This window comes from Chanos chanos, chromosome 3 (genome assembly GCF_902362185.1).
Source record: "Chanos chanos chromosome 3, fChaCha1.1, whole genome shotgun sequence".
NCBI classification, from domain to species: domain Eukaryota; kingdom Metazoa; phylum Chordata; class Actinopteri; order Gonorynchiformes; family Chanidae; genus Chanos; species Chanos chanos.
The window spans coordinates 37,007,170-37,031,253 of record NC_044497.1 but is presented as its reverse complement, the minus strand read 5'-3'; the positions used below and the strand labels follow the sequence as shown (position 1 = coordinate 37,031,253).

Genomic DNA, 24,084 nt, shown 5'->3' with positions numbered 1-24,084 from the left:
TGTGACCAGTGGAGATGCTACCATGCCTGTGGACTGGACCAGAATGACAGGCCCACTACTCATCACATTTCTCTACAGCTGCATTTCAATTCTAGAAGTAACCAGCCGCCAATATGATATTTAAATTATATGTTGCATAAACAAGATGACTCACAGAAATCCATTCAGCTGCTTAGAAATGTATGTTTATGGCCACATTGGAGAGCATCATCTTGGAATACCATCTTGGATGAACTTAATTACTCAAGGAACCTTATCAGTGCCCATACACTAAAACCAGTACTTTAAGTTCAGTTCAAATTTTTCTGTGGTAACGAATACGATGCATACATAGATGCTCATTTCCTGCAAGTTTGTGGCAGGAGTCCCCCAAGTGATGCAAAGTGTGGAAATACGCTGAGAGAAAAAGTGAGATGGGTGCTTCAACCTGTCCCCCACCCACTAGTTTCTTCCTACCTTTTCAAGTAAGAAGCCTCTATTCTCACTGCACTGATTCAAACAGTTTTTTTTTTTTTTTACAATGCAACTGTAGCGAATATGGGTATTTTACTCTGAAAGACAAAAAAATTCACGTCATTGAAAAGACAAGCTAAAACGGAGTGGTCGCGTGAAACTAATTCCCATGGATCACTGGAAGGTCGCTGCTGCTATTATCAGCTTTCTAGAGTTTATTCTTCTGGCAGACACCGCCAGAAATGATAGTCTTGTGTTTGTGGTTGCGCAATGTCAGGAAATGAATGCAAATATTGCAATTTGTCTGTGTGATAACGTTATCTGAACTCCATGACACAACCGGTTGTTTTATTGGCAGTCCTGCCATAATGCGGGCATTGTGCAACAGTCAGAGAGAGGTAAGCGGTATTAGCACCTTGTCCATACAAGCACTCAATCACTAGGCTGGTTTGTGAAACATGACTGACACTCCCAAGGACAATACCATCTCGAGAATGAAAGTACCTGGAGGGTAGAAACATTATCATTGAGTAAAACAAAATCATTTCAATGCCAAGCTGTTGAAAACAAACACCAATTGGTAAAGTTTAGTCTAGTCTGCCAGTTTTTAATTGAAGGAGCTCTCTGAAGCCTCCAGGGTACACAACACCTGGTTCTTAACCACCATACCTCTTGGCTTGAGTAGACAAAGTGCAAGTCTACCTCAAAAACACATGCAATGTTTCACAATCCGCATAATATCGCCGTTTTAACCTGCCTGTGAAGCTCTGAACATTTGTATTGCATCTACAAAGCAACAACCCGAGGTAGTGAAGCAGCGATATTCTTGCTTAAAATCCATGAAAATCCATGGGAATTTATTGTGATAATCCAGTGTGAGCAACTGCCAGTATATAAAAATTACGGACTATGTACAAAGTAACTAACGAATGACACAAATTGCTGGTCTGGCTCTGGTTAAGAGCTAATCAACGTTTAGTTCCATTTATCCTGGGATCAGACCGAAATGTTAATCCTAAAGTTTATGGTAGACATCACATCGGAAATGTTCCAAGTTTTTTGGGCTGAATTTACATAAAGTTGAAAGGTCATTTGTCCACGTTAATCAATATGGTTTTCATACGCATGACTCTACATACAGAGCACACACGCACGCACACAAAGATGAGCAAAGAAACCAGATACTCCTTAGGCTCCCAACATGAACCATCTCCTCTAAGTTTCTCGGAAAAAATACGACTGGAACGATGGCAATATAGCTCATGATTTCGACGGCCAGTTATAGTTTTGTAGCTTAAGCGCTGGAAAATTCAGTGGGTTGGATATCTCCGAACTATGCATGTCAGAGCCACTGGTTAGGTTGGGTTAGCTACAGCAGCCTCTCAACTTCAACTCAAAACTACCCGGCTCACGTTATTTTAATCAATGTTGAAAATTTCTCTTCGGTCAAGAGTTAAGGAGTCACCATTATCTACAGTTAATGCTAGATTTTTCCTGCAAAATGAGCGGCAATTATAAATAAATGTCACATTCACTTATTAATTTAAGAAGATTCCAAAGAAAGACGTTTTCTTTGGACTAGCTAACCTAGCTAGCGAACATTCGCCTTACATTTTTCAAACTAGTAAGGTATAGATAAAAAATAATCTCACCGAACTCGTAGATGGTTGCAAACGGTTTTCTTTAGTGCGTCTGAATAAGACCCCAACTTGGTCTGAAAGTGTAAGGAGCACTTGGGGAGATGAAGTTGAATTGTTTACCCGACAGGGTCTCCATATAGCGATCGGTCACAGTTTAGCAACTAGCTAACCCTGCTCGTGTGAGCCGAGATGCGCTCGCGCTACCAGATGTACTGAGCACAGTGTAAACAAACAGTATTCATCCGCTCATAGGGACTATATTATTGACAAACATCTAAACATCTGTCCAAACAATCTAAAAGACACCGTTTGTTGTCATAATATTTTTCGTATGACTAAATTAAAAAGGAATTATGACATTCAATATGATGTGAATTGTAATTATTATTTTGCTTTATAAAATCGTGACGTCACGGACACCTGCCGTGTAAAAATATGCTTCAGGAGTACACTCGGGTTTGTTAGCTTTGGATGGTGACGCAGAGCGTCAGTATTTTCTCTCCCAATAATTTACTTAAAATGCCCTACTGAGGACAAGTCAACTACTGTAGTCGATCTCATTTTCATGCTTTGTCCCCAATAGTGACAAACACACCAAATTACCGATGAAATACGAGCTTAGAAAAACAAGTATTAAACCAACCTTGCAAATAGCTCATGGTTATGAGACAACCAAGACCTAAAATGTGAAGAAAAACTTGCGAGGAATGTTATTTGGCTTATGGCGACTCCCTGTGGCAATGTTTCGAATTACCACCAGTGTCCCTGAATTGATTAGGGTGGTTCCCTTCAAAACTCCACGGTCAATAATACGGCCAAGAAAATCCTAATTACCTAAGTGCGACAAGTTATTTAACAATCCTGAAATACTGTCTTTGAATCGCAAAATCTATCCACTCTGTCTGGTTAGGACAACTATGAAAAATTGCCAGTTGTTTTTATTTTGACATAAACATACCACAAATCCAGTCTTGAGTCTTATTTATTCAATATTTCAAACCCTATAGGCAAAAAATATTCCATTTACATAACAGATTAAATACATTGAAGAAAAACAACATTCTATGAGTGTGAAACCCTAGGAGAGCACAAGGCACCGGTCCAGAAGATTAACAAACTGTTCAGAGGGTCTCAGATCTTAATTGGGAACCCAGGATTCATGACACAAATGTTCAGAAAAATAAACATATGCATTCCAGAACTTTTCATAAAAGATATATAATACATAGGAAATGCTGTATTAAGAAAGTTCTTTTTCTCCATCCTTGCCCAACAGATGGACTTGGTGGTGACAGTTGTGCTTTTTTAGTGCATTATGACAAACACATGACCCTGTGGCAAAAACAAAACAAAACAAAAAAAAAAAAACCCAGGACCTTTTGGACTCATCATGTCCACTCAGACAAACATTTAACAAAATTATGACACTGACAGATTACTTTATACATAGTCGTGTCGATGGATGTGTTAATGTTGGTTCACATCACTGAATCAGATGGCAGCAACAATATTCGAACCAGACTTCAAAGTTGGACAGGGCAAGGATGCAACAATCGCTTCTTCTGGGCACATTTCCACAAACCATATCAAGAGACTGGGAAAAGGGGATGGGAGGGTAGGGAGAGAGAGTGAGGAGATATGGGGAAAGATGTAGAGTGAGTCTGAAAGGACTAGAGGAGTCTCTTTGGTACACAGAAACTACAATACACATTCATCTGAAGTTCCACTGATAACACAGGTTTCATTATTTGACAGCTTTTCTTTTCACTCACTCCCTCTATTCTCATATAATGTATATTTCGATACAGATATACAATTACAAACAAGACAGAACATAAAACAAGTACAAGGAAAACCGTTGACAAAAGACAAAAGTGCAGTTTGAAAAGTAGGCTGCTATGGGTAAATGCCTAAGTAACTACATGGGGGAAAAAAGACACTGTGTTGTATTCGCACAGAGAACGGAAATGCTCCGAGCATATTCAATTTAGAATTTCAAATTCAGAATTCCTCCACAGTTTTGGAAAAGGATGTTGACTACGTTGACATGTTCTGAGGGCGAAACACAAAACTAAGCTTGCTACGTTTAGTAAGAGGTGCTGTGAAATGCCCAATTCTCACCAAACTACTGTAACCACAAGTTGAATCTTTAAAATCTTATACTCACAACTTATTTGTCAGTAACCTAAAGTCTAACCCTTTTTATGAAACATAAAATTCTACAATTACTCTGAAGTCCTGCGAATTGATTGAGACCAAACTGTTTGTTTGATACTAACAACTCATATAAAGAAAAATATTGCATATGCTTTTAGATTCACACATCAAGTCAGTAGATATATTCCATACCCTTTACCTGTCACTCTGAAAACCTTGACTGCTAATAAGCCAGAGAGATACTTATCAAAATTACCTGTGCAACAATTCTGCATGAAAAAAAAAAAAAGTTAAGAAATATTCCCCAAGATAAAAGGCTTGATTCTTTGAGGGGAAGAGGAGAAAGAAACATCAAGTTTCAAACATACGCTGAAAACATATTGTGACAGAGCAGCAATTTATGACTGGAGAAGATGGCAGAAAAGGGAAAAAAAAAAAAAAAAAAAAAAAAAGAAAGAAAGAAAGCTGGGCATCATTGCTCTATTATGATAAAAAATACAGGAGCTGCGCTACTCTCATGTCATTTTCAAAGATATTGCCTAAATATCTAAAGAGAGATCAGTCAGTCAGTAAAAAGAGCACAAAAGGTTCATCAGCCGTATCAAAACAAGAAACAGACAGTTGTCTCATTTTCTGTTTCTGGGGCTGAAGTGTTCCGCTCTCCGAAAAAAAAGTCTGTGTAGCACAGTTCAGGTGAGATATAGAGAGGCAGTCGGTTCTCTACAAGTAGTCCGAGAAAAAAAAAAAAAAAGAATTTAAAATAATATGTAAATAAACATTGAATGTGCAAAGCGTGCTAATGTCTCGAACGGCCTCCTTCAAATGCGTGGTGCTCCTCGTGTGCTGAAAGTGAAAACAAAACAGCTACAGTCAGTGCCACTCATGGACTGTATGACAAATTAGTCAAGACAAACTGGAAATTTTCAACAATAACATAACATAAAGTCACTCCATCCTCATTATGTAAACGATTCCCAAGGAAAAAAAACATGTTCTGTGCTCAAATGTATGAAATCTGATTATTTCTCATGCAGTTTTATATTTTAGAGTATTATTGCGTTTGTTTTAACTAGTCAGTCAACTGTACACACATTTAATGAAAAGATTGAACAGATCTGAGAAAACTTGAAGGAAATAAAGGTATTAACAATTAACACTTCTGTATGGGAACATCATTCTCAAGGCATTAAAAACAAATATTAAGTCCAAAAAGAGGAAGAGAACAAATACTTACGCTTATAAAATACTGCTTTAAAAGATATCTGTGGAAGAAGTTCATAGATTCTTCCTAAGATGTTGGCTTCATTGGCATAGGAGGCATTTCCATTCCATACTTGGACAACATCTTCCCGATCTCTTACACTAACACTTACACCAACCACTTCATCTTCTAAAAAAACAAAAGAGACAATTATATTAAATTAACCACTTTTCTCATTGTGTCAATGAGGCAATAGAGTAAGGAAAATAACATATTAAAAGCAAAAAAACAAACAAACACAAAAACTTTCAAAATCTGCTCCATGTGGACACGTACCGGAAGCACAATAATCTGTAAACTGTTCACCAATAGTAGCCAACAGTAACTCTTTCCATACAGCTGCCTGGTGAAAACAGACAAAATGATTCAATCAGCAAACACTTCTTGCTAAGGAAATAACACTTAATAAGTGAAAACAAATGCAATGCAAGCAAATGTGATGACTGGATAATGACTGATTGTATATATACACACCAATGTTTCTGTTATTAGTTTATTGAGATTTTAATTATCTGTCAGTCTTCCACTAATGCAAACTTCATAAATGAAACTCCAAAAACAATTACAACACATCAGGAAATCAGACAATACTTGGTTTCCACAGCAGACAAATTAAACTCACAGTGCTGTCCTTAGGCACTTTCATCTTCCAAACACCACCTTTCGCATTGCTCTCTTCCTCCCTGGATAGGAAGATAGGAATGAAATGAAAGTTAATAAATGAATAGATACATACATAAATACGTACATACAGATATACGTACACACACACACACACACACACACACACACACACACAAACCTGTATCCATTTACCCCTGTAACCATCCTCTAATTCAAAAGTGCTACGTTCTCAATGTTCAAACAACTGTTTTTTTTTTCTAGATGCATTCCCTGCCAGACATGCTGTAAATGTTTGGCCTCTTGCCTGGAAGTGATTCCAGAAAGAGCGGAACTGTACGTGTTTAAACGAGTTGAGACTCACCACAGTGGTCTTCTCTCTCCTCTCATTAAGTGATAACTACACCGCAGTGGCAGGTACGACACAGCAGGAATATTATTGTATACACTCCAGAAACTCTGTAGGAACAGCGAGAGGAAAAAAATCACACGCCGAACACTAGCAACAGACTGAGAACTGATTTAATGGAATCTCTGCCAAAAAAAAACTCGATTCAAGTCAGAACGTTCATTTCATGCTGTGGATTTTGTCCTTCAGAAATTGTGCTGCAGCAGATGACATGTAGGTACAGTTCCGTCATTCAGATGCAAAAAAAAAAAAAAAAGTCAGATCTAGACATGTGGCTTGGGTCAAAAAAAAAAAAAGCTGTCTGCAAAGCTAAACAGACTGATTAGTTGAGCTTACAAGATTCCTTAGGTAACCAGATGTGTACAACAGCAACTCAGAACTTCAAACACACTTGCAAATATAAGAGATGTGTAATGTTCCCAAAATATAAGCCTACGTCTTACCTGAACTGTCTGTACAGTGTAGATCTTTTTCAGATTGGATTCACATTCTGCCGCCGTTGTCCCTGGTAATGACCTAGCCAGAAATTATATAACTTGTATAAATAGACACGCTTTCTGTTCCATATTTTAAGAGATGTCATGAATGCTACCATAATCATCTCCTTACTTAAGTCTGTACTTTAAGTATGCAGATGTGTAATATATTGTTCATACCAATGAAAAGGACGAATATACTGATCACGTAACAGTCACTCTTGAGGCACCGACCGGTAAACAGGACTTTGACCCGTAACTACGTTATCAGATACCTGATTTTCCGCAGTCTGCTAATACTGTCCCTACGACATCTACCTATGTTTACTAATTAACTTCCTATAGAGAGCAATATTGTTTTAATAAAATCGATTTAGTTCATGAAAGTACTGTAAAAATGAGAGACTGTAACAGCCGTTTAAGCGGTCGCTGGGTTTCCAGTTAGCCGAAAAGCTAGTGACCGCTAGGTATTCATCAATATGTTTTCAACTGAAGATGATTCCGGCTAATTCGTTATTTAACCTAATGCCGCTTGAGTTATGCAGCAGATAAAAGAACACATTCATTTGATGCAACTTCGTAACACAATACTGGCTGACAGTGCGTTATCCAACGTCCAACGAAGGCATACAGCGGACAAAATATGTTGTTTTGCTGCAGGTGCAATTTCATCTGATTATTGAAACCCGATGGTCTAAAATATCTTTGCTGATAAATCTGTATTCATAACATCAACACTAAAAAGCTGAGAGGACTGACACTGAACTGACACCTCTGATTTTTATCAGCCATAGTAGCTAGCCTCAGTTATTTCTGTAGCAGACTAGGCAGCCCAAAGCAGGGCCTGAGTAGCTAAACTTGGCTTTGTTCGGCTAATGGCTGGTCCAGATCAAACTTTTAACACAATAACAGCCTTTAAAGTACAAGGACGTGTTTCACAAACTTGTTTAAGAATACAACTAAATGTTACCTATCGAGCCAAAATGTCCAGGGAGAGTGGAGAGGCAGAGAGGTGCCGTCTTCGTCGTTGTTGCTGATATTTTCCAGCTCTTTCTCGTCGATAACGATGCTGTTTTCTGTAGACTTTACCGTGTCGCTTTGTCTTTCTGGATTCAGCTGCAGATTAGGGGCTGCAGGGACCGCCATTTTCGCTTTATTAAGATAACCGATGATTTGATATTTTCCTTGGATACCGCGCAGTACTCCCTCGTCCAAGAACTAGGCTAAATTGTCGTTACTGGTGCTGACTCATTTGCCGCTCGGCCGGCGGGTCGTCTGCCGCGTCACCGCCACAATAACAACAACAGGATCACCGAACGTGAAAGCAGACACAGTAAAGATCACCGAAATGGCAACCAGGGACGAAACAAAATAAGAGTCAAAACAATTATTTTAAAGTAATAGTCTCGGCTTATCCTTTTGGATGTTCGTTTTGCAACGAGAACATTAAAAGATGTTAAACTGGATTTACCAATACAGTCTGTCGTCACTATGTGCAGTACAAAGTAAATATTATTCAGCTTTAATAGTGTTAACCACGTTCAAGAAACAGAAAAAGAGAATTTTCTTGTTTGTGTTTCAGAGGAAGTTACAAGGCCAAAGCTACTGTCAGGGTTTTTTCTTCTTTCTTTCTTTCCTTCTTTTTTTTTTTGGTAACATCCTCCAAAGATCGAAACAGCCACCACGAACCTAGAGTGAAATATAATCCTCATACTCTATAAGGCAAACCATAAGAGACAAAGCACTGGAACTTTACATTTTCAAATAAACGCAGTCACTTTATTTATGAAATAAAACCTACAAGCAGAATTCATAAATAGAGATATCAATCTGAAGCAGGAGAAATTACAAAGTGGCTTGAAAGAGCAATGTTGTGCACATTATAGTTAACATTATATCAATGTCGCATCACCTAAAGAAATGAGCAGCAGCATTCATCTCAACTATCCATTATCCATCAGTAATCTGTTGATTTGTGACTTCCACAAGAATAACAAGTGAAGAAGAATAAGAAAGACTATAGAGGCAGTGAGGGAAAACCTTGACCAACAGAACAAGCATAACATAATATAAAAAGACTGCTTACCCCACAAGATTTTCTACAGGAGAAAAGCATTGTACAAGCATGGCATGAAGCTAAAAATATTTTTAAAAGCACAATTTAAAGTAAAATGCTATACCATAATTTGCTTTTAATTATATGTAACCATCTTTACACAGTAAATTAAGGTTACTGAAATTACACAAGAACAGTACGACTTGCGCACAAAATAAATACAAATTGCTGAGCTCTATGACCACGTTGACATTTTTTATAATGTAGGCTAAGAAGTAATATTCACTATATTCATTGCTCAATTTACATTTCCATTATTAGACTGATATTTAAACATGGATTTGAATGGCAATGTATGGATTTGGACAGAGTACATACAAGAAAACTTGGGTTGCCTTTTTGTTCAACCATTTTAGCGTAAATTTCAGTAGAACAATTTATGGGAATGAGTGTAATGGTCTGACCCATTCTCTGTTTATCTTTAAATTGTATCTCACATCAATTCCGTTAGCTGGCTCTCTCTTGACATAGTTTTTCTTTTAACTGGTGCACAACTTCAGAAAGAAACTCTGTAAATGCTCAAATCAAGCAGTCGGACACAGTGTGGGACTGATTCTTAAAGCATTTCACAGATATGATCCATCCTTCAGGTTTATGATCCATTACAAGTGCATTTTCTGAAATATATAAAAGGTTTAGATATAAAAACTGGCAAGTAAATTAATTAACTTGCACAAATTTTAGGAACCTTTAGTATACTGCATATGATAGCAACAAGCAAATTTAAACACCAAAATCTAATAATGTAATGTTGCTATTTCATGCAAGTGTTGTGCCTTCTGAAAACCCCAACATTTACAAATGTCCATCATTACATGCCTTCAAATGGTTAAAATGTTTCTAAATGTTTACAGAGGTGTTAGTTCACATCACTTTAGTGCTCTGATTGAACAGAAATGTTGAAGAAAAATTTGTGTTCACTTTCATGTCTGAGTTGTGAAGTTAAGGAGATCATTCCTAACAATTTAAACTTTTCATTTCCACGGAGAGCTCTCACCGAGAAAATATTCATAGATATTTGAGTGTTCTCCACTCTATTCACACTGAAGATCCTTTGTTTGATTTGGTTTTGTAAGTTGTTTTTTTTTTTTTTTTCATTTTGAGACTGGTTTTAAAAACTGTGCATCAGGAGCATGACTAACAGAACAGATTGTGCGCCAGCTTTTTACCTTCAAAGAGCATTAATCCCACAACACACTTGTTAATAAAAAGAAATTCAAATTGAACAACAGGAATGGCCGAGAGTCTGGACTTCACATGGATAAAGCATTTCCACCATATATTAAATAACCTTTAAAGTTCTCTAAAGGTTAATCTGACAGTCAGTGGTGGTTGTGTGTGAGTGGATGTGGTGGCTCACAGTATTGTAAGAGTGATTGGTTCTGGATGTCCAACCCCTTCATAAGGACACTTTATGTCCAGTGGAGAGGTCTCGTCTTGGGGTGGAGGCTCGTGAGGAGCCCCTGTCAGTGCTCTCAGACCCAGAGTTCTGGTGCTGCAGGTCTGATCCAGTCGTGGAGGTCACGGTAGAGGAGGACGTGGAGGAGGAGCGTTTCTTCTCCTTAAAGTCAGTGATGATAACAGTTACGTTGCCCACAGTTATGGCAAGCTGCTGAGCAGAGCTTCGGTCAATGTTCTTCAGTCTGGGTCTGGGGTACAAAATGAAAATATACAAGCTCAAGATTACATATGCAGAGCAGATCTACTGAATCAACAATGCAACCAAATCTCTGTAGAAATAAGGTATGAGGTGAATCTTAATATTTGAATTGAATGTATGTTTCAACAAGTATGAACATGAATATAGAAACATGGTGTAGCTCATAGCCTGTACTATGCACAAGGCTATGTATATAAGGTTAACACTGGAATTCGCACAAGCAGGGGCTTTTAAGATTTTCAGGATGAGATAACATTGAGAGTGAAATCGTCATGCTCTAACTGCACCCTTTGTTATTAGAAATGCAGTAGATTGGTAAGTAAGCAGTGCTTCATCTACTACCATATCCTGCACTTCTGATAACAGAGCAGGTTCCTGGAAATGAAATACGATTTACCTTGTTACGAGTGACTTGTTGCTCTTCTTTGTTGACTTCCCTGACTTTGAGCTTGTTCTCTCACTGGGTGGACCAGTATGGACCGATTTGGGTCTAAAAATAATATGATAAGGATGAAATTGATATGGAGGAAATTACAATCAAGCCATCTGCACTGTTATCCACAAACATACAATCACATATTCACTTGAAATAAACTGTTTCTTTTTTTTCTTAAGACAAATTCATGAATGACTCCATTTAAGGAATGAGCCTCTTTGGAAGTCCACACACACTGTGAGAGATGAAATACAATGCAAACAACTTGACCTGAACAGAAAAAAACATAATGTCAATGTGGTCTGCTTTTTTTTTTTTTTTACATTTATTTATTTTTATTTACAGCAGGCATAATAAGTCCAACTACCTGCAGAAAATCTAGCAATGAAAATAGCTCCTTCTAACACAACACAACAGTTTAGAGTCAAATAAGTCAGGAGTCATAAAATGGTTAGCTCTGTTTTGTGTCATATCTCAATGAAATTAAGCTGATAATGCTGTATTAAACAACATAGAATCAGTGTCAAACACAGAGGAGCTAGGGCAGTACTCACTTTGTCTTTTTACCAGTAGTTTTCTTAGTGGGAGTGGTTGTGCCCTTTTCTCTGTGTTTGTCTTTCTCAGGCATCCCCCTCTCAAACTTGTCTTTTTTCAGTAACTCTCTCTCAGATCGCACTCGATCCACCCCGTGTGCTCCAGATCCACCTCCTATTTTGGGATGTTCCTTGTCCACGTGCCCCCTTTGAGGCTGTGCCGATTCCGGGTCCAAGTGGTCCTTGTCCATCTGGTTTTGGTGAAGCTGCTCCTGGCTAAGACCTCCCTTCTCTGGCCTCCTGTCCAAGTCCTGCTGCTGTAGCTTATTCAGTCCGATTCTGTCCTGTCCTCTCTCTTTGCTCGTGTGAACCCTGTCCAGAGTCAGTCTGTCTGGGTGATCAGAGTCTGGGTGAACACTACTAAGCCTGTCTGAATCAGAGTTGTCCATGTCAAAGTGATCGTCCTCGGCCAGATCCATGTCAGCTCTCTCTTTCTCTGATCTCTCTCTCCTCTCTTTCTTTGGAGGAGGTGGGGATGCGTACTGTTGGGCTACCTGCTGGGCCACGAGTTGAGGGTTTAGTCTGGGTTTCCTGAAGGAAAAAAAAAAAAAAAAAAAGGCAATATTTTCAGGGAGCAAACACAGAATTCAAAAGAGTTTTACACATGATTACAACTTATAAATGTCTGTCCTTCAACAACATTTTGATAAAGCAGTAAAACTGGTCACTATCTGGGGATTCTTTGTGATTTCTATCAAATCTCCTGACTAGCACATCTAGACCAGAGATTTTTTTAAGAGTGTGCAATAGTTAGTATCAGTGACATCTACAGTTCAATATACACCATTCATCATATTTAGAAATATTTTTTTAGAAATATTTACTCAAAACTTCAGTCCCCTACACTGAAGAGACTCAGTCCATTTGTTCTCTACACTTCAAGCCAAACTGAATTACAAGGTCTAGTAAGTTACAGCTAGCTCTATATGACCCCTTTATTGAAAATTACCTTTTTTCTGTAGTATCAACCATGTACTCTTTACTTTTGTTCATGGAAAAAAAATCAAGTCTGTCGCAATTTTGCAACAAATTACATATCAAAACTGTTACAACTAAATATATGAATTAGATCAAATCACAAATCTGTGCTGTGCTGTGACAAAAATGAAACTAGATGCAACACAATTAGGTTTCAGTTCTCCTATGTCCTAGCAAGGAGTGTATATATTGATTGACAGGTCTGAGTCAATCTGTTCTAATCTGATTATCCGTGTCCTGCCAGAGATTAATCTCACACTGAGGAACAATGAGACTCATGTAATCAACAAAGACTAATCTGATTACAGAGCTGCTGTTCTTGGTTTCTTTGACTTCTCTGACAGCTCGCATGATTACTCATCTTAATTAAGCCAAATGGCCAAACACTTGTTAGGTCACAGGTCATCTCCTCAAGTCAGTCACAGATATTTAAATATGTAAGCTTCTTCAAGGTCATTAATACAGTCAAGAAGAATGATTAAGGTTTAGGATCTTCAGTGTTCTCGGTCATCCACTCAGGGGGATGCTGGTCAAATTCCACACAGAGACAACATATATACCATCCATCCATCTCCATAACAACTACTATAATCGCTCAGCAACCTTGTAGTTTGGACAATCTGTCCACCAAACCTGGACACAATGTCATTGTTGAGGCCCTCTTAAAACTTAACCAATTTCACCGTAGGCTCATATAAGAAGCAGCAATTAATATCAATATCAAACAATAAATCAATATCAAACAGGTCATTCAGTTAAACAAGACCACTTTGTCCAGGGTCATAATAACTCAAGAGTTGTATGAAGGAGAGAGACCTTACACTTACACACACACACAAAAAACAGTTCAAATCACAAAACAAAATACTTTGTAACACTGAATTGAGGTGTCACTCATGATCTTCATGCAAACCAGTGACAGTCTGGCCAACAGAAAGAAAATTTCCTGCAAAATATTAAGCAGCTGGTGAGTTTTTAAATCTTCTTAAGGGACGTGCAAATCATGCAGGCCTATGCGGTTTTTAATTTTATTTTTTTTTTTTATGAAACTCTAATACAGTAAATCAACCCAGATAAGCTTCACTATATGGCATGGCATATAGCTGGTATGGCATCTCCATTCATCATGTATATACAGTGGAATACTCCTTCATAGAAGTGTTCATCATTGTAAAGTAATATGGGAAGAACTATTAAGTAATAAGATTCAAATGACTCTGAATTAATGGTGGACATCTGCTTGAACGTTTCATCATTATTCATTGAACATGAGTCAGTCTTATCTCTAAACTGGCCTACTAAAATGACAACTGTCATTTCCTATTTTTATTCAACAGGATGAAACTCCTGAAATATAGCTGTTGTAGGAAGCCTCTCACAGCCCATGAATAGGCAGTTTGAAGCTTTCTACATCAGGCCCAAACACTCAAGTGTCACCTCTCTGTCAATTACCTTAACTATGAATCAGAAAAACCACCAACCACATCATGATTAATGCGACAGACATCTTTCAAAAGGTCCCATGCAATTAGTGTAACACCGTGTTAAAACGGGTGTTAAATAAGAGTTTGGCTCGTCTGTACGCCAATCAAAGGGTTCTGTTAAAGTTTTAAAGCCCTCAGTGTCTGTAACTGAACCATAATTACACAGACGTGTGCACACACTTACACACATACGGAGACATACACACACAAACACTCCGTGCCAGACATGAACATCGGTAATCAGAAATGTGAGGGCAGGAAACAGCAGTGTTACAGAGATACTTCAGTGTTGATTTGTAACAAAAGAAGAAAAAAATTATCAAAAATATACAGAACTAGAGTGACAACCACTTCGCCTGGTGATTTGAAATGGATTTCTTAAAAAAATTGTCTGATTGGAAGCGCTTTAAATAAATCTAAAGGCACCAGAACCAGAGAGCACATGCTGCTATCCCTAATCTTTGCTATGCTTTGGGTTGAGATTGCACAGCAAGTCTACTGAGACCACACAAATCCTCACTCTGTCAGCCGTATGACTTTGCCTTGCTTTTGCCTTATTGCATCGTCAGGTATCCTCAATACCATCAAAATATCTGGTTAGAGAGGCAATTTGGATCATTCCCATTGATGAGAGAGTTGCAGTGCGAATAGTTTAACTGAGCCTGAACAATGGATGAAATTTTGACTGACACTGCCTCCAAACAAATGAACCTGGCAATGTATACAGACAGTGTGATGAAGACAAACTGTTCAGACTCATACCATTTTGACATTATTGTTAGCTTTAGTGCAAAATGGCACAGACACACTCTGCACCAATGTTCCTTTGTTCCCTTCGAGTGAGAGAAGTAGAGGGTTATACACATAAATATCTTAACACAGCTTGCACTTTCAGAATCTTTATTATTCGGGCTAAGTAAAATATTCTAGCTTGATTCAAGGCTCAAATCTGCTATAACCTATATTTCTTAATCGATACAACATTTGTGTATATCAACAAGTAAGAATATTAAATATTGTTATGTCTTTTTATATTCTGGGTTTAAACGACGGTTTTCGTTAGTGTAATAATGAGAGGGCTTTGCTTCCGAAGGCTTTGCGGTGCCGGAAAAAGAGCATCAGTTTACCTTGTCGATGTGCCTTTCCGCACATCACATATACTGCATTTAAATGCCTCTGCGCTGTTCTTGAAGGTGCAGACGCTACAGTCCCAGAATCCGTCGTCTGCCGAAAGCTTGGCTTGTCTTTTTGGCCTGTAAAATGTAACAAAAGGGTGTCAAGTCCCCTTGTTCCACATTATTCTAGAGATTAACCACTTCACTTCAGCACTCGCATAATGGAAGGCATATAAACAACTTAAAATCCTAATTTTCTTGGCTACCATAATTTGTATGTCAATACGTTGCCGATTCGTTAAGAGCTGTGTGAGGGATTCCTGCGGGGACGCGACAATAGAATTCATAAGCACGACCGGGCTCAATCATACATTTTCTTTGTCTAAGAATGAATAGCTTAGCCACCAAAATGATACAAGCTACAAAAGCCGCCATGGCTGCGCTTTTTCCAATTTAACCCTGACGAGCAGATAAGGGAAAACAGATGCTCGAAATATCTAAAGTAGACTCCCTCGCGTCACATTTTTAAGGATACAAGTGAAATCATCCGAGCGTTTAAACGATAAAATACCTGGCTGGGCTTCTCTGATCGCCCATAGTGGGAAAAAAGCACTGTCTTGCAGAGGCAGGGGGGCTTTTGTATCTTACAGTACTGAGTCCAGACAGAGCCGCCGCAGCCGCAGCTTTCGCAGACTTGCACCCGTTGACCGATGAAGCAGCGCAAGGAAGGCGTCTGTGCGTCATGTGACTAGATTTTTAGCCAATCGTATGGTCTCTTGGTTTAAAAGTCCTGCGATTTTAGGAAATGAGGAACACAGTGGCAAGACAGAAAGAAAGCAAGAAAGAAAGCAAGAAAGAAAGCTATAGATAGATATTAGTTAGACACATACAATGATAATTGCGCAGTTGTCCACGCGCAGTCACACTGAGAGTGAACCCCCTCAGTGAAGGCTCCATATAGAGTCAACTGATTCAGAAGACAAGATGCAATTAGAGAACACTGGTCATTGAGGAAAGTATGTAGAGTGTGTTTTCTCGTGACAGAGATGGAGACTGCACTAGCTAAACCAATAAATTGTGTAAAGTCCATTTTAATTATAAAACGGACTTTATCAGTAGCATTACTATAGCCATTAAGATTATGTATTATCAGTTTGTTAGTCTTGCTATAGACCTCACGGGAAATGGATACCACGTTAATTTTTTGGGGAATAAAACAAATAAAAATCTCTCGTCGTGAAGCAGTCAGTGTGACTCTTTTCTGAAACACCAGATGGCGTTTCAGTCAAACTTAGTCTTTCCCAAGTAACCTGTTTAACTTTCACCTGTCTGTGACTTGCATTGTTCCTGCAACACATTCTAACATTTTACAGTGGTGGAATCATTGAGGTAGTCTTATCTTTATATTTTTTTTTAAAATAAATGCTTAAAATTAAAACAGGAACAATTATTGACATACTAACAAAGAGGTTGGCTGAACTGTGCTTTAGTTATTTGTAATAATGATGGTACGAATCATGTTTGGAAACTGGTGTTGCTCTTAACTGAGCCCCAAGTGTGAAGTAAATTCATGTCAAATGGAAACACCTCACTGTGATCAGTTTAGGCACGGATCACTTACGGTAAATATTAACCATTAGGGCATGATCAAATGATCAACGTGTAGGAAGTGACGCAATGGGCGCCATATTAAAGGTTTACTTGGTTGTTCTCGGTGTTACTGTTTTCTGTTTCTGAGCAAACTGGGCAGTAAGGATTTGCCACAACCATGGAAATCGACACACTTCTATCAGCTTTCAAAGGTAACGGTGTACGCTTTTGATATACGTCGCCACTATAGGAACCTGGTTAGAGAAATCCGTGGTTTCATTTGTTAGTTAGCAGTGCTAACTTGTTGGCTAACATCAAACAGTGAGTTGAGGAGTTATGCTAACATAACGATAGCTGGTACCCTCCTTGGAAAACAAATTCGGTTCCATTTTCCTGGTCAGAAAAGAAACACACAAAGAAATTCTTCACTCTCTTCACATATTACATACCAGTGTAAATATAGAGATTTTAGTGCATCATATTGTGTTAATTTCATGGAAGCCGGGTAGGTAAGCTAACTAGCTAACCTAGTTGGCTTCACTGAGCAAACCTAAGTTAGCCTGAAGTTCAGACAACTGTACCTCTGTAAAATTTACCTAGGTTAAGTTAGCTAACCTAACGCAATATTAGGATGGTTGTTTGACTGCTATTCTGGCCTTTGCCAACTATCACATATGGCTATACTAGGTCGACTAACTACATTATGATAGCTGCCTGCAAACATCTAGGACAAGTCACCTGCTTTTCTGCTGAAAATAAGAAGACTAATGGTTAGCAGCCAAAGTCTGCAAGAAGGGTTGTCTGACCTGTTGGAAGCCAACGTTTGCTCTGACGGAGCGACTAATTCGTGTACAGTATCGCACTAATTACGTAAGCATGCGTATTGGTTTATGCTAGTTGAGGTCAATCAAGTGAAAATTAGCCTAAGTAGCAACTTTAATTACTGAGCTGTAGACCGCAATGAGTCTGACTCCGCAACTTTCTGTTCGCTGTGGCTAAAGCTGTGCAACAGATAAGACTGAACAGCTTGACATTCTCTAGTCAGTGAACCAATTGAAACTGGCCATGAGTTTTTTTTGTTTGTTTGTTTTTTAACTAGGTACTCTACTTTGCCAAATGCTTACGTAACTTCAAAGACAGATCGTACAAAATTGCTAAATTGTGGTATCACTTTGATTCATTATCGATTGCTGTAATTGTGTTGTTGTAGTTACTGTTGGCTTAATGTTGTCGTCTTGTCACCTTTTGCTTATATAAATTCAACCTAGATTTCGAAAAGAAAGGAAAGAAGGAGACATGTCCTGTTTTGGATCAGTTCTTGTGTCATGTTGCCAAAACTGGAGAGACAATGTAAGTTGATGGCAAACTACCTTTTCTTTCATAATTAGTGATATTCGCGATCTTGATAAAGTAATATGATTTGGTTTAGTTAAATTTGCTACAAGCATGGTGGTATTTTGCAGTTTTACAAAGCTCAATTCAACTCAGTGGCAATAAAAAAAACTGGATGTCTTGATGAATACCTTATTACATTATTTTCAGTGTGAAGGTTGCTTCAGCTGCCAATTGGATTTATGTTCAGATGTTGTAAATTCATGAGGGATGGAAGTAACAAAAATGTCAAAGTACACGTCAATTAAAATGCAGTCAGTCATCTCATTTTAGCAATTCAAATGTCATTTGATGAAAAACGTGCCAATTTGATTTATAAACCATGACTAATTTTTTTTATTCATCACCATTTTGTGTTATCATTATCCATGCCGCAAAACTGCCATTATCATCCAAGGTGATCTCAGATAAAAGTGGAAGTATCCAATATTCCTTGATAAAAAAGAAATATGATGACAGTGCACACAAACTGAAAACTACAGTGGTATATTCTCAAGTGATGTGATGCCTTCCAAGGGGATTTAATAAAAATCATTTATCAGTTAATGTGGAAATGTTTGTGTCTTCTGCCGTATTTATCAATTCATGTGAATAATTGTTTGTTCCTTCTGTCTCTCTTGTCCTGTAATTTGACTCATTTTTGTTACTTGCGCCTCTCAAGGCTAAGCGTCAGTCAGAAAGCTCTGCCCAACCCTCCACTCCAAAGGAATATTGATAGACAGTGGTGCTGTCCTTGCATCATTTTTGAATATTGTTACATTGAAAGAATTTTAATACAGATTATTGGTTTGTGATTTTATTTCTTTACCATTTAGGATCCCGTGGTCCCAGTTCAAAAGCTACTTTCTCTTTAAACTGGAGAAAGTAATGGATGATTTCAGAGCCTCATGCCCAGAGCAGCGTGGCCCAGCAAATCCAAATGTGGAGCACATTCCCTTTGAGGAGATGAAAGAGAGGATACTCAAAATTGTTAATGGGTATAATGGGTAAGTCACAAGCAATCAAAAAGCTCCCTCACATTCTCATATTCGGTTTTTGTCAGTTTTGTCAGGTTTAGTAGATGCTGAGATGTCCTTATCGGTGTAATGTTTTTTTTTTCTTTTTTAGTTATACTGATCTTTGTTAATTGTTACAAACAGGAGAACAGTCAGTTTCTTGACTTTTAACGCTGCATTTTCTAGGCTGGCAAAATGTAACTATTGTAACTTGTGGTTTATTAAAAGCTAGATTAAACTGTCATACAAACTGGCATGTATGTGTGTTGCGTGTCACATCAAATTGATCTGTGTTGTCCAGGATTCCATTTACTATCCAGCGTCTGTGCGAACTGCTCACTGAACCTAAGAGAAACTACACAGGAACAGACAAGTTCCTGAGAGGAGTGGAGAAGGTAAGCCCAGCTGAAGTGAATGCAGAGATTCTCAACAGTAACTTACCAAGAACAGCACTAAAGAGTGGTCTCTGTTTTGCAGGGTATTTTGCTTTCTTTTTTGCTTTTTGAACGTTCAAACAAATGGATATTAGGACTAATGCTGTATAACATGACAAAGATCAATTCTGAAGATGAAAATGTGTTATGTCCCGTTCCCCTTAATACATTGTGAGGAGTATAAATTCTCTCATTTTCCTCTGCCGGCACTACATATCAGAAATGTCAAGTCCTGTCTATTCATAATTATAAAGAGCTATCAATGCATAATAAAGCAGTGAATTCTTTCCTTTCAGAACGTGATGGTGGTGAGTTATGTGCATCCTACCTCAGAGTGAGTCTCATGCTATTTCAGAGTTTTTTCTTCTCCTGCTGTGTCTGTCAAATAGATTATCTGACCCCACCATTTGGCCTGAGATGTAAATGGCCTTGAATAGCTATTGCATACATTGTCCAATGTTTAAAAGCAATTAAAAGTAAAGTTTATTAAGGATTCATAGCAGCTAGAGAAATATAAATCTCAAAAAAAAAAAAGAAAAGCTTTAAGAGTAATGTGAAGTGTTCTGTTGTGGCAGTTGAATTCAGTGTGCCTTCAGGACTGTGATTACACCCTGGTTTTCCACCACGGCCTTACAATGCTTCAGTTGTAGTTTATGCTTGGAATTTGCTTCGTAAGCATAAACATTTTGAATGCCTGAAGACGTGTGCACTGATGATAGTCGCTTTGTTTGTGAAGGAAAAATGGATCCAGTTGTGTGAACAGAATGAATGGAGTCATGTTTCCTGGAAACTCTTCTGCTTTTGTTGAGAGGTGAGAGAAAAAAACGAACTTTGGTGCACGTCATATTTCTCAAATAGCAAGTGTCCAGAGATAAGCAGAACTACCATCAACTGTCACTGAGCCATTGCAAGTTGAATTGGGATTATATAAGTAAGTAACTTTGATCTTGATTGCCCTCTTTTTTTGTGTTTCTTTCTTCTGCTTCCTCTGCTTCACATGGAAGGAATGTAAATGGTCCAGGAACACCCAGACCCTTGAACAGACCAAAGCTCACATTGTCAAGCTCAGCTTCCACAAACGGCCTTCCAGACAGCACAGAAAACAAGGACCTGGCCTCAGAACAGCCTGAGAAAATCACCAGGTATGTCCAACCCCCCCCCCCCCAAATCACATGTTCAAGTCTCTTAAGTGTATATACTTAGTATGTGTGTAAAGGAATGTATTGTTTTTAGAAAGCTTTCCGATTCGCTATTTCATGCATTTATTTACTGTCTTTTAGTAAATTATGCTATTTCACAGTGTGACTGATTTAAAAGTTATTATTTGACTGACTGCTAGACAAAGTCAGTATTCTGATGATGCATAAAGCATTGTCTCATTCACTTAGGTAATGTCAAACTTGCTTTCAAACTTTTTGCACATAAAAGCTTTAATACAATGCCTGCTCTGTTATGCAGTGGTTCACCATTGTCAGAGACAGACGTTTCCAGAGAAAGTTCTCTGAAGAACAAACGTTCTGAGGATTTAGAAGAGACAGACAGGAATGATGTGAAGAGGCTTAAATTTGACAAAGATGGCGACGTTGAAGATGAGAACGAGGAAGAGGATGATGGGAAAGAAAGCCCTGTTCTTGCAGAAAGCTCGTCAGACATACCAGAGTCATCGTCTGACGTCGGAGAAGAGGCAAAGGACAGTAAAGCAGCTTTTGACCTGGGAAATGACGACCATGGTAAGAGTCGCAGTCCTGTGTTTGATGCCTAAATAACACTACCTACACAAACTGCATGTTTCAGATCATGAAAGGAAAATATATGAAAATAAATTATTTTGTATTACCTGTGTCTTTCAAAATTTGATATGAGTGATATGAGAGTTTATTGGTGGTGGTTTTACATTGCGTTAATTTAAGGAGCTTTTAATATTTACTAAGTCTCTGTAGGACATTAACAAGTCCCCCTCTCTCTTCAGAGCCGTCTAGCACACAGACAGAACCTCTGGATGACCAAGGCACAGGGCAGGAGGATTCTCCGAGCCGCTCTCAGTTTGAGGAGAACAGCCCTGAATCAAAGACGTCTGAACAGCTGGCTCAGCCAGGCCAGGACACTAGTGCTGAGTCACAGGAGGTCAGGGAGAGTGATGCAGTCAGCAGTAGCAGCAGTAGTAGTGAAGATGGGGGCTCCACTGAAAAAGTAGTGTCAGCCTGCTCCAGTAGTTCTTCATCTTCACCAGCAGAGGGCAGCACAGAGAACTCTTCCAACAGCTCAGAGACTGGAGAGGAATCTATGGACTAGGACTAGTTTGGCCTTGCCACTGTTATTTTTAACACTGTACCATACAACCCACACACCCGATTTCTGTCAGATTGTGGATCTCTGACCTCATGGGAGAGGAGGGACTTTCTGTGGCAGGCTAGAGGACTTCCTCTGGTCCCCACGTGCCTTGATTGACAACACCTCCCTCCCGATGGCCACGCCTCAACTTTGTGTACAGGTCCCTGATTAAAGGGGGATAACCAAACAAGCTAACAAACTGGAAGCTCATCATTTTTTGACCGGTTTTGGAAGCTCTTGCAATTCATTTACGTAAAGAAGCCTTTTCATCTTCTTTCTCCCCACAACATTTATTTCTCAGTGATAATTTCACATCAAATTTTGTTACGTAACATTTCACATCACATTTCTCCCCTTCCACATCATCTTCGTGCATTTTTGTCTTGTCATTATGGGCCCGTGTGGCACATCACTCTGTGTGTGTGTGTTTGTGTGTGTGTGTGTGTGTCAGATGAATGCTCAGTACGAACCATGTTGATGCTGTGCCTGTGTCTCTATCCAGAGGATGCTTTTCACCGAAGACTAAGGCTTAAAAACATTCCAGGAGCACTCCACAGTCCCATACTGCCTCGTCTACTCTATGCCTCTGTAGCACTGAATGCATCATAGCAACAAAAGACACTTCTTCATATCTCAAATGAGCTAATTTCACATAAAATTTGTGGTAACTTTGTAACTCGTTTTTCCCAATGACATGTGGTAGTGGCTTACATACTGGCATCTCAGAATCCACTCACTCTTCCTATGGTGCTGGTTTAGCATGAGAATAATAGCACAGATAATTTGACTAATGTTGTTTCTCTATTTGTATGAAGTTAGATAACCAAGGCTGCAGTCGTTGACTTAAAAAAAAAAAAAAGGGTAGTTAATATCATGTTGTAACTCATGATGCATAATGTTTTGTGTTAAACGACTTTAATGGCACCGTTTGTTTTCAGATTATCTTCGACTGCATTTTGAGCAATGGCATACTGTAGTGTGAAAACATAGATAAATTGGTCAGCATATTGTACAATTCAGTACGTCAGCAGTCTTTTTAGAATACCCCCACCCCCTCCCAGGACAAATATTTAATGTCTTTACAGGCTGCCATACACCGCTCCTGTTTCTGCAGCTCCTCTTTTGATATTTAGAATTTTTAAATTTCTGTAAAGTAGGTTTTGTAGATTGTAATGAGTGTTCATTGCTTTTCGTGAAAACGGTGTATGATTTCTCTGTAAACTGAATGCTTGGGCTTTCAATACAGTATTCATATAAAGCAATAAATGTCAGCATTTTAAGCGCTGGTTTATGCTTTATTTGTATCAGTGACAAAAGTCTTTTAGCAATAAAAAGCACTCTGGAATATATAACCCTCCTTACTGTCAGATTTTTTTTCCTTCTATTTAATAATCTTGTTTTGCTTCCTACAGCAGGGAAGTAAAGACAGGACATGGACATGAACAGTGAAAGTAAAAAGGACCTGAATACCAGATCACTAGCGATGTCTAACCTGACGGAGGCATCAGATATGTACAAGTGTCTGACATGAGGCTCAATCCAAAATTTGTCCTGCTTAGCATGTGAGCATTTACTGTTGGTGTTGAAAAGGCTTTGTCCTGCATTGCTTTGTAATTCATTAAACAAAGGAATTTTCACAGTATGTTGGTTATTTGCATGTGCAAAACTGGCTCAATACATGTACATAAAGAATTTGTTCACTAATATTTACAAAAATAAATTTATTACTTTTTCACCTATTAAATCACATCTGATGTAACGTTATGACTACTTGTTTTAAGGTGTAAACTAGTGTTTAAAAAGGCATTCATACTTTATTAAAGCAAACTGGCATAAATGTGCTGAGATTGTGGAAATTCCCTTTAAAAGAAAGATATCTGAAGATAATATCTGAAGACAAGACAACATATAGAATCCTCACTTTTTTCTCTACATAAACACTT

General features: G+C 38.4%; 4 protein-coding genes across 6 annotated transcripts in view; 1 reads left to right on the top strand and 3 right to left on the bottom strand.

Moving 5' to 3' along the window:
* The window catches only part of foxp1a (forkhead box P1a), a 29,262-nt gene extending 27,028 nt beyond the window's left edge, over positions 1-2,234 (bottom strand). Inside the window, exon 1 of the mRNA XM_030768220.1 lies at positions 2,106-2,234. The gene's annotated coding sequence lies outside the window, so the exon portion shown is untranslated. The remainder of the gene's footprint in view (positions 1-2,105) is intronic.
* Positions 2,235-4,701: 2,467 nt separating this feature from the next.
* Positions 4,702-8,285, bottom strand: eif4e3 (eukaryotic translation initiation factor 4E family member 3). Of its 2 annotated transcripts, none has more exons than XM_030768897.1 (7): positions 7,988-8,285; positions 6,985-7,057; positions 6,497-6,591; positions 6,130-6,194; positions 5,788-5,850; positions 5,485-5,640; positions 4,702-5,093 (listed from the first exon to the last, which is right to left on the bottom strand). In XM_030768897.1, exons 1-7 carry the CDS (start codon positions 8,161-8,163, stop codon positions 5,047-5,049), a joined length of 675 nt encoding a protein of 224 aa, XP_030624757.1. In that variant the 5' UTR covers positions 8,164-8,285; the 3' UTR covers positions 4,702-5,046. The 2 variants fall into 2 exon arrangements, with proteins under 2 accessions (XP_030624757.1, XP_030624756.1); XM_030768896.1 differs by having other exon boundaries at positions 5,788-5,854; positions 6,134-6,194.
* A 2,110-nt stretch (positions 8,286-10,395) lies between these two features.
* Positions 10,396-16,039, bottom strand: rybpa (RING1 and YY1 binding protein a). 2 transcript variants are annotated; one of them, XM_030768895.1, is made up of 6 exons: positions 15,971-16,039; positions 15,412-15,537; positions 12,248-12,353; positions 11,784-11,863; positions 11,191-11,283; positions 10,396-10,782 (listed from the first exon to the last, which is right to left on the bottom strand). In XM_030768895.1, the coding sequence occupies exons 1-6, from the start codon at positions 15,994-15,996 to the stop codon at positions 10,533-10,535; spliced, it is 681 nt and encodes a 226-aa protein (XP_030624755.1). In that variant the 5' UTR covers positions 15,997-16,039; the 3' UTR covers positions 10,396-10,532. The 2 variants fall into 2 exon arrangements, with proteins under 2 accessions (XP_030624755.1, XP_030624754.1); XM_030768894.1 differs by having other exon boundaries at positions 11,784-12,353.
* A 1,069-nt stretch (positions 16,040-17,108) lies between these two features.
* On the top strand, positions 17,109-23,389 carry ppp4r2a (protein phosphatase 4, regulatory subunit 2a). Its single transcript, XM_030768271.1, has 9 exons — positions 17,109-17,201; positions 18,258-18,339; positions 19,197-19,367; positions 19,678-19,771; positions 20,107-20,144; positions 20,547-20,621; positions 20,815-20,952; positions 21,269-21,540; positions 21,780-23,389. The coding sequence occupies exons 1-9, from the start codon at positions 17,168-17,170 to the stop codon at positions 22,100-22,102; spliced, it is 1,227 nt and encodes a 408-aa protein (XP_030624131.1). The 5' UTR covers positions 17,109-17,167; the 3' UTR covers positions 22,103-23,389.
* Positions 23,390-24,084: the final 695 nt, after the last annotated feature.

What these genes read in the sequence shown, in the direction of transcription:
- eif4e3 (XM_030768897.1), bottom strand. Translation starts at nt 8,163, where the DNA reads ATGGCGGTCCCTGCAGCCCCTAATCTGCAGCTGAATCCAGAAAGACAA. An exon ending in TACAGATTATTGTGCTTCCG is followed by an intron (nt 5,641 to 5,787) that starts GTACGTGTCCAC and finishes TTGTTTTTTTAG; the next exon opens with AAGATGAAGTGGTTGGTGTA. An exon ending in TAAAGCAGTATTTTATAAGC is followed by an intron (nt 5,094 to 5,484) that starts GTAAGTATTTGT and finishes TTTCACTTTCAG; the next exon opens with CACACGAGGAGCACCACGCA.
- rybpa (XM_030768894.1), bottom strand. Translation starts at nt 15,996, where the DNA reads ATGGGCGATCAGAGAAGCCCAGCCAG. An exon ending in GATCAGAGAAGCCCAGCCAG is followed by an intron (nt 15,538 to 15,970) that starts GTATTTTATCGT and finishes TACATTTTACAG; the next exon opens with GCCAAAAAGACAAGCCAAGC. An exon ending in CGGAAAGGCACATCGACAAG is followed by an intron (nt 12,354 to 15,411) that starts GTAAACTGATGC and finishes TTTTTCCTTCAG; the next exon opens with GAAACCCAGACTAAACCCTC.
- ppp4r2a (XM_030768271.1), top strand. Translation starts at nt 17,168, where the DNA reads ATGGAAATCGACACACTTCTATCAGCTTTCAAAG. An exon ending in TCTTCTGCTTTTGTTGAGAG is followed by an intron (nt 20,622 to 20,814) that starts GTGAGAGAAAAA and finishes TTCACATGGAAG; the next exon opens with GAATGTAAATGGTCCAGGAA. An exon ending in CCTGGGAAATGACGACCATG is followed by an intron (nt 21,541 to 21,779) that starts GTAAGAGTCGCA and finishes CTCTCTCTTCAG; the next exon opens with AGCCGTCTAGCACACAGACA.